Source organism: Haliaeetus leucocephalus, unplaced genomic scaffold (assembly GCF_000737465.1).
Source record: "Haliaeetus leucocephalus isolate CR32 unplaced genomic scaffold, Haliaeetus_leucocephalus-4.0 Scaffold556, whole genome shotgun sequence".
In the NCBI taxonomy this organism is placed as follows: Eukaryota; Metazoa; Chordata; class Aves; order Accipitriformes; family Accipitridae; genus Haliaeetus; species Haliaeetus leucocephalus.
In genome coordinates, this window is record NW_010972992.1 from 1,646,242 (window position 1) to 1,660,329 (window position 14,088).

General features: G+C 50.3%; 2 protein-coding genes across 6 annotated transcripts in view; both read right to left on the bottom strand.

Annotated features, from left to right (window-relative positions):
• Positions 1 to 116, bottom strand: part of RSG1 (REM2 and RAB-like small GTPase 1) — a 1,534-nt gene extending 1,418 nt beyond the window's left edge. The window contains exon 1 of the mRNA XM_010577498.1: positions 107 to 116. Coding sequence (XP_010575800.1) covers positions 107 to 116 — 10 coding nt within the window. The remainder of the gene's footprint in view (positions 1 to 106) is intronic.
• A 1,176-nt stretch (positions 117 to 1,292) lies between these two features.
• Positions 1,293 to 14,088, bottom strand: part of FBXO42 (F-box protein 42) — a 49,487-nt gene continuing 36,691 nt past the window's right edge. For all 5 annotated transcript variants that reach the window (XM_010577235.1, XM_010577233.1, XM_010577238.1 and 2 more), the window contains 6 exons: positions 7,202 to 7,355; positions 6,038 to 6,148; positions 5,664 to 5,760; positions 4,544 to 4,600; positions 3,954 to 4,070; positions 1,293 to 3,800 (listed from right to left, as the gene is read on the bottom strand). In XM_010577235.1, the coding sequence (XP_010575537.1) occupies positions 2,703 to 3,800; positions 3,954 to 4,070; positions 4,544 to 4,600; positions 5,664 to 5,760; positions 6,038 to 6,148; positions 7,202 to 7,355 (1,634 nt within the window). In that variant the 3' untranslated portion in view covers positions 1,293 to 2,702. The remainder of the gene's footprint in view (positions 3,801 to 3,953; positions 4,071 to 4,543; positions 4,601 to 5,663; positions 5,761 to 6,037; positions 6,149 to 7,201; positions 7,356 to 14,088) is intronic.

Sequence of the window (14,088 nt, forward strand, 5' to 3'; positions counted from 1 at the left end):
GCGGTCCCTTTAAGGCGCGGCCTCTCCGCCTCACCTGTGGCCGCTTCCGCCTCGGGATGATGTCAGCGAGGGGGGCGTGGCCTCGCCCGCGCCCCGCCTCTCTTACCGCAGCGCATGCGCGGGAGGCGGGAAAGGGCAGACACGTGGAGCGAAGCGGACTCCGACCCTATAGCGTATGGGGGGGGCGGCCCTATGGGAGACCCGGACCCTAGGGGGGATGGGGGTTCCCAGCCCTGTAGGCGATATGGGGCCGGGGCGGGGGGGGAAGCCCCCACGTGCCTGGGCCGGCATGAGGCGGCAGCCTGTGCCCAGCGCTGCCCGGTACGTGGTCCCCACTTTCCAGCCCCCAAAGCCTTTGGGGTCCCCAGTTTCCCCCCTCCCCCCCAGGCTTTGGGGTCCCCATCCCTAATTACCGATACTGGAATGCTTTGGGGTCCTAAATCTCCAGCCCTAGCAGGCTTCAGGGCTCCCCCATTTCCAGCCCCAGCAGGTTTTGTGGTCCCTAATTTTCCACCACTACCCCCTTTTTTCTGAACCCTCCCGTTCCTCACCCCAACCTTGTGCCCCCCTTTTTTCTGCCTCTATTGCTCCAACATCCCGTGGCACAGATATTGCCCTTATTTTTACCCAGTAAGACCCCAAATCCCCGTTTTCACCCCCAAACTTGTGGGAAGCGCAGTGGGGGTTTCCCTCCACAGCATTTCCACCCCCCACCCCCTCCCCAAAAGGACCAACCATCCATTTCTTTTCCTTTTTATTTGTTAAACTGCTAAAAATTCTTGGAAGTGGGGGAGGGGGGGAACCCCTTATCCCCCCCCCCCCCCCAAATGTACACAAGATTTTAAATATCACCGAAAATCGCTTTTCATTCCTACACTCGGCCGAGCCTGGGACAACAATGTGGGGGGACACCTGAGTTGTGGGGGACACACACACACACCTCGCTCACAGCACCAGCGGCTCACGTGGCAGGAGTGTCAAAATTTTGGGATGAATTTATTGTTAACGGCGCAAAACATGCCTTTCCGCGACCGCTGGGGACGGAAGAGGGATGGCCCCAGCCGCTCGGCAGGTTTGGGGCCAGTTAGGGGGATTTTGGGACCGGTTGAGGATGGAGACCACATAAACGTTGGGAAAATGTCCCTCAAAGGATGCTCCACGCAAGGAGAAGGATGTCAACCCAACGCCAAGCCACCCTCCATCCCTTTTTTGGGGTGGATGACAAGAGACATGCAAAGGGGAGGAGGGAATCGATGCCGAAGCCCCGACCGCCTTCCTCACAGTGAAGATCACCCTAGGTGGTCCCGAGGTTTTGGGGGTAAAAATTGCATTTTGCCTTCCCTTAGGACAAATCAAATACGTTTGGGATTGGAGTGGGAGAGGCTGGATTTAATGAGGGATTTATTTACAGAGGTGGAAAAGCCGCAGATGAAGCAAAATCCTCCCCATCCCTATGCGGCTGGGATGTGATTTAAGGCTCTGACCGGCAAAAAGCTCAGTGGGGATGGAGGGGCTGGGGGGGGGGGGGGGGGGAGAAGGGAAAAGGGGCCACGTCATGGCGCTGCCGGTTTGGGGAGGGTTCCCTACTTTTCGGGTGCTGGAGGTTGTTGACCAAAACCTGGCAGAATCCACCCATTTTTCCCACCCCCCCATCATCTTGAGGGGAAAGGGAAGGGGGGAGGTTGTCCCAGAAGGACGCACAGGTTCAATCCCTTCGGATTTTAATTTGTTTTAATCTTTGCGGAAGGAGGCACGTGCAAAGATGAGGTGCAGTTACTGCTATTGGGGCTGCTCACACCCTCAAGATTGACTAATATTCATCTTTTTGACTAGAAAAAAACCATCCTGTTCCCAGGCTACAAGGTGCTGGTTCAGCCTTGAATGGGTTTGGGCTGTTGAGTGAAACAAAACCTTCAAGTCTAGAAGGGAACTGGCAGACAAATTTCTCAGCATTGGGAGAATAACTGGATTTTTAGATGGTGTGGTTTTTTGCTGAGGAGGAGGGATCAGAGCTGATCCCAAAGCCTGATCCAGCACAGGGCAGGAAAAGGAGGAGGTTAATGCCTGGCTAATTATTAATATTTTTGGCATTTTGACAGAAAAAACCTGTCCCCCCTTCTTTCTTATGGTCCTGGACGGAGGACAGGAATGAGACTGGCAGGCCAAAGGGGTGAGAGGCAAAAAAAAAGGCATCATGTTTGTGTCGAGCAAAGGTTTGCAGCACTGGAAGATTCCTGGTGGGGTATTGCTGTTGTCTTCCTTACGGAGTCGAGCATGGAAATAATCAGTGCGCACAAGCTAACAGCCTCCTGCCTGCCGGTATTTGGCTTGTTCATATAAAACCACTTTTACTCACATCCTACAAGGAGTTTCAGAGAGATATGAAGCCTCTCAAACCCCTGGAAAATAAAAAACCTCAAGAGGATACTGGATGGCACATTTCCCTACCTGCTTACCCCAAATCCTTGGCTTGGATCGCAGTGGCGTGGGTCCTTCCCCGCCTGTAAACACGATTCGCTTAACTGGGGTCTTACTGGGAACCGGCGGGGCAGCACTGGAGGTTTTGCTTGGACTTTATTGGTTTCTTGCTCCCTAATTCACAGTTTGAACACCTGCATGACAGAGTAAGGGCTTGGAAAGGAGAGGGAAGAGCCGCAGGGAGGGAGGGGAGAAGGTGATGGCGGCAAAGGGCTCGGGCCGCATTATCTTTTTGCTCGCACGAAGTACAAGGCATTAGTTTTGGGATAGTATTTCACGTTTTGTTTCTTGTCCATGAGGCCACCGAATATGATTAACTCCCCTCTGCCTTGCACCACCGTGTGTAAACTGGTTTCGGGCGGCCCCACCACTGAACTGCTGTTGAACACTTTCCATTTGACTCGTCCTTTTTCCTTGGTGTCTTTAATGTCCAGCACGTACATCTGCATGGGTTTGCAGTTCATGCTCTGGTACAAAGGCTTCCCCACATTGAGGGATTGGGGAGGGTGGTGGCCCAGGCGGCGGGCAATGGGAGGTAAGGAATGGCCGTCGCCTTGGGTAGAGCCCGGACGGACCGCTGAGCCGGTTTCAGCACCCGGGGACCCCGGGGAAGAAGCCAGGGGAGGGCTCAATGCCGCAGAAGCCGAGGAGCCTTTGGAAGAGAGGGCTTTGACAGCCTCCAAGCTCCTCCGGAGCGCACCGGGGGAGACGGCCCCCGGGAGGGAGGTGGCGACATGGGGTGGCGTGTGGATGCCATTGGTCTGCTCAGGGGGGTTCCTCATACTTGTGCCGACTGTCCTACCCTCCACACCGTCCATCTGGCAGATGATGGAAGCCGGTTTCTGTTCCCAGCTCAGATCGACAGATCCCAAACGCAGGTCTTTCTGCTCCGGCAGCGATCCCCGTCGTGGCGCCAGGGTGAGCCCCACTTTTAGGTCGTATCCTTCAGCTGCAGAAGGTGTGCTGGGTGATACAACCTGCACGGGGCTGTCCAAGGAGGCACCGCCGGCTGCCGTGGCTCCGGGCGATAAACTCCCACCGTTGAGTACAGGGGAACTGTCCCCTCTGGCCGGGGAGAGACTGCCTTCCCGGGATCCTGAAGGTGTTTGCCTCTGTGCTCTGGGTCGCAGGGTGCCCCAGCGGCCATTGACGCAGGGAGCCTCGTCCGTGTTCCTGACAGGAGACTGAGAGCGGTATTCCCGTGTTTCGGGGACCAGGGCGGGTGGCGTGGCGCTGATGGGAGAGGGGCGAGAGTTCAAGCTGGGACTCAGTGGGGCTCTCCCACTAGGAGCTTGGCTAAAGACGACGACACACTGTCCCACCTGGAAGAGGAGAAGGGGAGATAATGGGTTACAAACCTCAGGATGACACTTTGCACTGTATTGGGGAAAAAGTAGGGGGTATGGAGCATTCTAGGCAGGCAATAAAGATCAACGGATGTCTATGAGAGAGCAGAGACCCCACTGTGTCCGTACCCTGCAGGCAGGATGGCACCACAGCTCCGGGGCTCCATGGTCTTCATTCTCCACCTTGAGTGGCTGCCACGTCCAGGGGTTTGCGTGCATGTGCAGTAGCCAGGCATCTTTAAACAGCTGTGAAGAAAAGCGTGATAGATTTAAGAGTCCGGTTTAAGATTTAGGAGCCTGGTTTGTTGCCGAGATCATCCCATCAGAGGTAGGAGCAGTGCTTTGCTGCTGCAGACAGAGGAATGGTGACCCAGATCAGGATCTGACCACCCAGGAGTGACTACGCCCTAGTATGGCCGTGGACAAATCCCTTCATCTCCATCTTCTGTTATAAAATCAGGGCTAATTCTTCTGAGGCTCAGTTAAACTCAGCAAGCTGCTCAGATAGTGCCTGGGGTGCTTTTTTCTTAATTAAAGCAGCTCTAGCAATAGCTAGACAGCTTCTCTGGAAAACCTACCAGGTGGGTGCCCAGATTTGCAGAATAAAATGCCACCTGGGTAATAGGCAGGGTCCCCCCTCTCCCCAGTCCAGCAACCAGGGCTTATAGTTACAGCGAGATGCGTGCAGTTCATGCTCATGCTCCCCCCAGGATACTTACTGCATTGGGACCACCACAGCCACCGAGGATTAAAATGGTTTCGTTGTCTATTACGATCTGGAAGGGGTAAAGAACAGTGTTTCAGACCTGGAAGGACGCAAAGCCATCCCCGGTGCTTTTGGCAAAGCCTCCAAGTGCAGACAGAGCCAGGTTACAGCTTCTCAGCTGCACAGACTCTGCTGAATTTTGTCTGCCCCGGGATGAGGAGTGGAGCTGGGATGGAGAGCCGGTTTTGCTGGGCCCGAGGCAAACCGGGATGCAGGGTTCACCCCATTGCCTTGTCCCAAACAGCTCACAAACCAGTTCCTCTTACAGAGGAGAGCAATTACCCTTCCTGAAGCTAAGCCAAACAACAAGGGACTCAACACCCCTCTTCAAATAAGGGAGAAGGTGGAAGGATTGTCTGGGAGGGCATGTGCTTGCAGCAGTATTTGTTACGTGCTGGTGGTGGGTGAGCTAGTCCCTCAGTCTGCTTTTCCAGTGGATGGAAAGGCACGTACAGGCATGACCCATCCAATCTCTTCTGGGTGCCCTGCTAGGCTGAGATGAACCGCACGCTGAGAACCACTGACCATCCTCCTGGGGACCATGAAGAGAAGGCAGGGATGCCAGCTGCAACGGGGACACCTGCATCAAACCGGGTGACTCCCACAAGCTCCCTGCCCCGGGCAGGCAATAAAACAGGTGCTGCCAGACCTGTGCTTTGAATGGGTACAATCCAGAGTTGCTGGAACCAAGAATCAGGAGAGCGGAGCAATCAAAAGGGCCTCAAGCCAAACCAACTTGTGATAACACTTCATTGATCTTAAATGCCACAGGGGATGATTGCTGGGTTAAAACAGCAATTTGTTTTCTAGAAATGCTCATTAGAGTTCTGAGTCATGTGCAAGAAATGGCACGGTACCTGCCTAAGCGTTAGGGAGATTAAAAGTGCGCCCTCACAGAACAGATGGCTAGGGAAAACAAGGGCCCGTCGGGCAAAGGCTGCAAAGATAACTCTGAAATCAGGTGCTAGCTTTCAGGCAACCTGCTGAGAGCTGCCTGGAAACTGGAAATTAAGCTCTGTCTGGTTTATCTCTGGCAGTGTGTGTTGGTGCTGAGCTAGTGAAGGAGAGCTCACCTGAGACTGGCCACCTCGTGGGTGAGGGCTGGGCCCAGAGATGTTGGGCTTAGACCAAGCCCACTGCTCGAGATCCAGCACCCAGACATCATTGCTCCTGCAAGGATGAGACAACAAGCATTGATGATACAACTAGGCTCTCTGGGCATTTGAAACACGGGTTCAGGGCACAGTTTTATGACAGAATTGTTTTTTTTGTGGGCTGGAGCCTTGAGGGGATTTGCCGCAAGAGGTGAAGGGTGTGCTAAGGCAGCAGGCAGACCCCAAAACGCTGCAGAGATTTCCTTCCAAAATGCTATGAGCTACCCCAGGACCACCACAACATGCTCCTTGCTTGCAGGAGCGCTTGTCAGATACCCTCACCTCAGACTTACATTTGTCGAGATCCTAGTGAACCCCCAAAGACAATCATTTTGTCTTCGATGACACAGGAGGAGTGTCCTGCCATGGGAGGGGGGCCATGGGTGGTCACGATGCAGTTCCACCTAGGGAAAGAGGGAAGACATTCACCATTGGGTCAGAAAGAAAAGCACTGGATGAATGGCAAAATGAAAAATCCCAGGGGCTGGCAAAGTGCTCAAGAACACGCTACAGAGGAAAACCTCAGGGAAAACCTCCAAAGATCCAAATAATAGTGAAACTAATTAGAAATACTAATGTGCTAAACATTTTTAAAGCATGACAAAGTCACATGGCCAGGTTGGAAATATTGCCCCTTTCAATTAAGTTCCCCCTGAATTATTTCCAACACAGTTTAATTACAGCATTCTAATGACACTGCCCAAAAGTGCATTGGATAATTGACACTTTTGATGATGAAAAGTTCTCAATGAAAGAGGAGCAGGAACCATCGCTGCTTTGATACAGCATTTTCTCCTTTCTCACACACAAACATCAGTGAGAAAGCCTGGTCTAAAACCAGCCGAATGGTGTTTAAAGGGAAAAAGAAAATTACTGCCATCTCCGTGGTCAGTGCTGGATGTTTTAGTCCAGGAGCTGTAAAGGCAGAGAGATTTCTAAAATGGTGTGGATACATGCTTTTTCAAGTCTCCCTTGGAGGGCCACAGGAGCTTTGAGTTTTGGACCATCGCCAAAAGCAAGACCTCCAGGAGTTAAGGCTTTATCTCCTGCTTTCCTCAGAGACCTCACTGTCCTGCAGCCACATCGATTACACGTTTAAAATGTTCACATCCAGATTTCCCACCTGGCTGGCTGGGAACACTCAGGAAGTCTGGCATATTTTAGGTAGGAGTCGAGAGCCATATGGAAGCAACCACCACCCAAGAGGTGCCAGACAGCAGCGTGCCCACGTCTCTGGTGTGCTCTTGTGTTTTTTTGTTTTTGGTTCTTTTTTTTTGTTTGTTTGTTTCAGTAAGAGCATCGCAGACACACCAGGATTAGACATACCTAGGAAACCAGGACCATGCATAGCTTCCCAAGCAGGCTGGGAGAGACACCGTCTGGCATTCCTCCAGCTACATTATAGACACATTCTTACAGGATCAAAGCCTGGGCTTTGAATCCAGATGTGTTCTTACCAGTTTTTGGAGGGTGAGTACGTATGGATTTCATCGAAGAACCTCTCTGGCTGGTGCAGAGGGTAAGGGCTTGGCCGCGTCCACCCACCGAAAAGCACAAGCAAGTCCTTGTAGACCACCAGCGTGGCCCCAGCCTTGGGTGAGGGATATGAACCTGGGCAGAGATAGAGAAGGGGAAGGTGAGGAAACCACACTTGAACACAAGCATCGAACTCTGCATCAGTTTTACTGAAGTGTGACAACACTGAAACTCCACCTTTGAAAAAACAAAATAGCAGAAAAGAAGGCAAAATTAGAGTTGGGAGCCTGGGAAGAAAGCTACTGCCAATTTGTGTCATCATAATTAGTAGGAGCCTGAAAGCACATCTCATGTATGGCAAAACATCTGTCACTCACTGGCAGGAAATTGCTAGCTTTCAAATGTATCCCTTGAAATTATTGCTTTAGCACTGAATAAAAGCAATAATTACCTCCAAATACCTAGTAACTTCTCCCCAAGGAAGGAGGGAGAATGAATACCAATTCTAATGCATCCGGAGTCGCTCATGGCAGATCGCTCAGGTACTCAGAGCGGGAGCATGCACCGAACTCCATTTTTTGCCCAGCAGCACGATTATACCCTAAACACTTTGCTGTGTGAACTAAGTCACTCCTTGAGTCCGCAGAATGAAGTGCTCCTCTAAAAATTATTAAAGAGATTTTTTTGCTTGGCTTGTTTGAGGTTCAAAAGGCTCTGCAGGGGCCAGGGACCTCCTGAGCAGGACTGGTGCATACACAAGCAAGATGACACGAGCTCTTGGGCTCAGTGCCACTGCGATATGCTGCATTCAGAAAATGCCGTGCATGCTGAAGTTTTTCCTGCAGCATAGCAAAGGGCCGAGCTCGCCTCCCAACCTACTGCTGCTCTGTTACAACCCCGCTGCCTGCTGTCTGTGCCCTGGCCACTGCATCGCTCCTTAACCAGCTTGGAGCAAGAGCAACTTTGATGCAAAGAGCCCCATTGCAAGGGCAACTATCAAAGGATTGGATCCCTTTGAATTTGTGTCAGGAAATTGGCCATGGTCTGCTGCAAAAATACAAACCCTAACTGCTCCGGCAGCGAAAGGTGCTGTGTCACTACCTTGCTGATGTGTTAGATGCTGAATTGCTCCCCAGGAAAAGCCAAAACTGCTCCAGCCAGAGCTGACGCATCTGAGCATCCTCCTTCCCACGGCTGTCTCCAGCACCAGGCAGATTCCTCCACCTCTGCAGTCACACTTTCAAAATAATCATAAATACATCACCCGAAAAAAATGATGCGCGTGCCTAGCTGCAGGAACTGGGGGCAGCTCAAGGGCAAGGCTGCGCACGTGGCCACAGAAGCACCGTCACCCTCTGCAAAAAGGCTGATATACCAAACTGACCTCTCTCCTCTGATGTCCTAATAAGACTTTGAGAAACATTTTTAGCAGGTAATGACATGCAGAACAGAGGCTATTTTTAAAAGAAACCAGAGCATCTATTTTTAGATGCTGCAGCTGAGAAAAGCAATTCAATTGCAATGGGTTCCAGGTGGTGGGTGGTAAGAGCCCAGCCAAAAAGCAATCCCCAGCTAGACACAGAGGAGATGGCCACAGGGTCCCTGGGCCTTTCACCAGGGACAAAGCGCATTTTGCTGCTGCTCTCAAGTATACAACTATGGGGGAAAAAAGGGAATAAAGTTGTGCAGGAGACAATTCTTGTGTTGGTGCACACGCATAGCGTGGCCAGAGCTATACCCAAGGTCTCCTTAAAGACGAAAGTGCCAGAAAAGGGTCACATTTGGTTACTCTTTGTTCCCAAATTCCAGTTTTCCTGGCTCGTTCCATAGCCGTGTGCAATTCATTAATCCACACCAGCAGGTTTCCAGCCTACATATTTCCCTGGCAGAGCGCAAAGTTGCTCTCCCAAGCTTGGCATCACAAACTAGACTGCTAGAAATATTTCTACCTGACTTGTAGAGAATCGGCTGGCTGGGTTTCTCCATTGAGGGTGCCATAAGGCAGCATGGGGTGAAAGGTTCTGGGTTTAAATTGGGTTATTTTTTAAACAAAAAGGGTTAGCTAGAGTCATCCCAGGATGGAGAAACAGATTGGTACTTTGCTCAGAAAGGTCTGGGATGGTGCAGGGTGAGAAAAGCCACCCTCCTACTGCTGTAACCTGAAGGTCAACCCCAGCCTCAGACACTGAGACGGTTCCCAAATGAGTCAACAACATGTAAACAGCCCAGGGCAGACGCTAGACCTGGTTTTTCAGGAAGCTTTGCCTGTTATTGGATGTTGTATGGGTGTAAATGAGCGGAGTTTCATTCTGCAGTGCAGGAAGAAATCTGAATCTTACAAGTCAAAGAAGGGTCGGCCTCTCAAAGCCTCTTCCAGCCAGTTAGGATATCTGCAGATGCTCTCCGCAAAAAAGATGTACCACTAGCTTGCTGTACCAGAGAGGGCTTCAGCGATCCTGCGTTTTGAGTAGAAACACGTGGACAAAGAGTGGCTGAAACTTGGCAAATTAATACCGCTTATCTCTGAAGCAGGGGAGAGCTGCTGGGTGCTGCTGCCACCGTCCCAGGGAAGGGCAGGAGCATATCGAGGGAGGCAGAGCAACGCCTACCCTGCCCAGGCGAAGGGGGAAGGCAACTGGCAGCCTTTGTGACTTCAGGTCTCAAGTATGCGGAGGAGTGCAAGCACGGCAGCAGGGACATCAAAGGGACATGGCTCAATTATGTGGGGCCCTCGTAATGACCTGCTCAAAGTCCATGCTTTTTAGAGGATGTGCTCGAGCGGCGTTTCAAAGACTCGCAGGAACATACTCGATATGGGAGGGCTTCTTTCTCTCTGGGATTACGCTTGCAAATGAAATGGCTTCTGTTCCTCGCCATGGACGGAAGTGCCTGCAGAAGAACATCGTTAGCTAACTGCACTGGGTTCAACTGCTCCCTTGGTCAGAGTGCAGAGAGGACTCTTCCTCACTGGGCTTCCAAGCTCAACACCCTGATAACACCATCCAGCCTGATATCAGATTATCTTTTCTTGAGGATAAAAATTCAAGCATACAGAGCGTGTAGCACACTTAAATACTCCTAAACATAGAAGGCAACATCTCTTCACAGCTGAAGCTGTTTATTCAGTAGGGATGAGTAGCTAAAAGCTGATCCGAGCTATTTTTTTCCAGTTGATGGATTTTCCTGGCTCACAAAGCAGATACATACTTTTCAAAAAACAAACAAACAAAGATCTCCAGCTTCCATGGATGCTTGGAAGAGAAATGCCAGCCTCTGATTGCCTCTGACATGAGCTCTGGATGCTATCTATCTATTTAGGATCTGTACTTATAAGCATTTTTTAAAGCCCATTTATTCAGCCTTCTAATGCAACCAGAGCAGCACGCACAGAGTTCAGTGACCACAAAAGAAAAGCCTGGCTGTAAGGGCACGTGTAACACGAATTTCCAGACCAGCCTTTTACCTACAGCAGGCGCAGACCTGAGCAACTCCAAAAACAAATACCAAGTAGAGCTTGAAATAAAAATGAAGGGGGGTGTGTGTGTGCGCCTGATTTGATGGGATTACCCAGATGAAAGGATTGGTTCAGATCGATATTGTTTGGGGAAATATTGTAAGAGAGATGTGCTGGAGTGGAGCCAAGAGTTTGCATTGTCTTGGGGGGAAGGTTAAGATATGGAAAGAGTTCTGGGATTGTGTCAAGGGGATACATTTGGAGGAATTTTATTACAGCAGATTTCTGGAGATAGAGGAGACAAGAGCTACTGATAACAACCGGGAGCCGTTACCGCTGGATCTGATGGATTTCTCAAGCCGCCTTAGCTCCAGCAAGAGACAATGCTATTCTCCCTACAACTTCAGCAAGCTGATCACAGTCATTGCCAGCCAATTCGATTTACACGACATGCCAGGATAAACAAAAACAGGCCCACAGCCATATTTCCAATTTCAAAGCTGAGAAATTAAAGTGAGCTTGTCCAGCAGGCAGTGGATTTCAATGCACAAAGGAAGCCAAGCTCCCCGGTTCAAAAGCCACCCGCAATCTGCACACCAAAGGCATAGGAAACCATCCTGAGGAAGGGCTCGGGGCTAACAGCCACTACCTGCACCAGCAAAAAAAGGGGCAAGGCGATAGTCCGGCTGCACCACAGCTCAAGCCATGCTGCCAAAGCTGGCCCCTCCCAGCGAACAAATGATGTTTGTTCAATAAATTATGTCCCATCACAAGGATGTGCTTAATTTGGTGGGTATATTATCAGCAGAGGACATTATAAACCCAAAGAAAAGCCAGAGGGAGATGCTGAACCTGCATAATCAAGTATGAAAACCAACATTTGCTGGTGACCATGCTGGTGTTTGCCAAATGGTTTGTACCTCTGCAAAGTCAGAGTGTTTTAGTATAACCCATCTGCAGAAGAACAAAATGTTTTGCGGGATTTCACCCTGAGAAGCTTGTGTGTTACTTAGGGAGAGTCAAAAAAGAAGTGGTAAAAAGCAAATTCCTCTCAAGAAGGGGAAAAAAAATTGACCCAGCTGTCAGATGTCACAACAGAAACGAGGCTAAAAGGATGGCTTGGACCTACTGCACTCTGCCTCCAACTTACAAAAGCCCTGTCTCAGACCTTTCCTTGCAGGAGGAGCCGGCTGTCCTGTTGCTGTTTTAAACTATATACATCTCTGGGGGAGCAGCATGCAAAATGGAGAGCTTGCACTGTCCCCGACAGCTTGGCAGAGGGTGAAACCTGCTGTGCTGCCTCTGACAGACCAGCAGCAGCCAGGGCCTGATGCTCAGTCTGGATTTATGAGCCTGACCTTTAGGCTGGCAGAGACTTAAAGACACCAAATCACAAATCCTAACCTGGAAACCTCATCCACCCCAGCACCATCATCTACCCAAGCTGAGGGATTACCTCGACTACATTCCATCATGCGAAGGTCCATTCCAAACTTGCATGACAGCATAAAATCCCCAAATTTCCCCCCTTCGATGGGAAGGGAAACCAGAGAAGGAAAAAATAATAAAACCCTCTGCTTCCCAGGCTAGCCGGGATTTTTCCGCAGCAGTCTGCAGATTTGCCCAAAAGCTTTTCCCCTGCCAGCAGTTTGTGAGGTTTCACAAAGGGAAGATGACAAGCTGGGGAGTAGCAGCCCAGAGGCCAGAATACAGCATAACCGACATAGGATGAGCATCCCAGCAATCCCAGCATTAGCATCGGATTTGAGAGATGCCAAAGGAGAGCTCCTATGAGAAGAGCAGACATCTCCATGGCACTTTGCACACTGGCTCTTTTCCCTAAGTCAAACCCCAACATTTAGGACTCGCTGGTCAGCTGCCTTGGATCCAGCATCTGACATTCACCTGTTTTTATCCCCGAGACAATCAAAACAGGTTATCAGGATTATGAACATTCTTAAGACTGGCTTTGACTGGGCCTGCCTAAACCTTAAAGCTTTTAAGAGCCAGGAAAGTATCATTTTCCCTTACCAAAGCCACATGTGATTTAGTGTTCCCTCAAATTTGGCTTAAAAAAAATAAAAATTCCTTGCTTGGAAGTAGACAGGAATTCAGCTTTGCAAGAGTTTAAAAAAAAAATTGAACTAGATCTGATTTGTCTCCCGAACAGGGAAACAAAACTTTTGCAGGCACATGTATCTGCTGCCTGCAAAATACCTCTCAGGTAGTGGGGGAAAAATATCTGTACACCATTACGGAGGTGTTGTGGCAAGTTATGGGGGCATGTAACCAAACCACAGCAACCCCCCCAATGTTTACACAGAGAGAGTGTTTCTGCAGTGCTCTCAGTGTTGAATTTCTACCCTACAATGACACAGGCTCATGGTACAAGCCCAGTCAAACCCACGGCGTCAAACCAAAGGTCTGGTTTCTTGCAATCTTTACAAGGTGGAGGCAGAAATCCCCGCCGGGGAGGGTAAGTCACCTCCAAGCTTTTGCAATGTCACAGTCATTTTTTTTTTTTACCCGGGAAATTCTTACACGCTGCGACTCTGAGACGATAAAGCTGTTGAAAAGGAGAGGCACTGCCCTCTGAACCCTGTGCAACAGGATTACTGAGTCACTCTGTGCTAATGCTCGGCAAAAATGTCCTTATACAGCAAGCTGAGCAAACAGCTATGAGATAAGAGTGCCAGAATGCCCCGGGGCTTTGCCCCCTTATCCCTTAATAGCTTGCAAACAAGGATTGCTGCAATTCATGCACCTCCATGCTGCAGGAGAGGTTTTATTAGGTTCTATCCTGAGCGTTTCTCACCAGCAGCATCATTCCAAGGTGCCAAGTACTCCTTATGGTGAGGTCACCCCCTATTCCCCTTTGCAATCACCTCACCTGGTTTTGGGAAATGCAGATTTGGCCCTGCGGTAACGGGTGCCACTGTTGCAAAAGCTGCTTTTCCCTCTAGGTGGGTGGAATCAAAGCGCCAGCCAGTGATCCACCTCTCTCTGCTTTAATACTTGTTCTCCCCCCTCCTTAAGTGATACTGTACCCTGCAGACTTTCAAGTGATTTGAATAACAGTCTGACATCCTACACAAAACAGCTCTGATGCTAATTAAAGAGCTCAACACTTGGAGAGAAAGGGTTGATCAGCTCCTGCGACTCGTCTTCCCTCCAGGAGGCAAACGGAGGGATGGAAATTGCTGTATCAGACTACACAACGCTGTAATAACCAGCTAATTGTAGGGAAGGGACGGAGGTATGTGTGGGTTAGCGGAGGAGCGTGCCCCAGCTCTGCTGAGCTCCACACTTTTCACTCAAGTCACACTCCTGTTTCGTTTGCCACAGCACGAGGGAGGCGGCAGAGGCATTGCAGACATTGGAGAACCCCCAAATTACTGGTGTTTCAGGAAATGG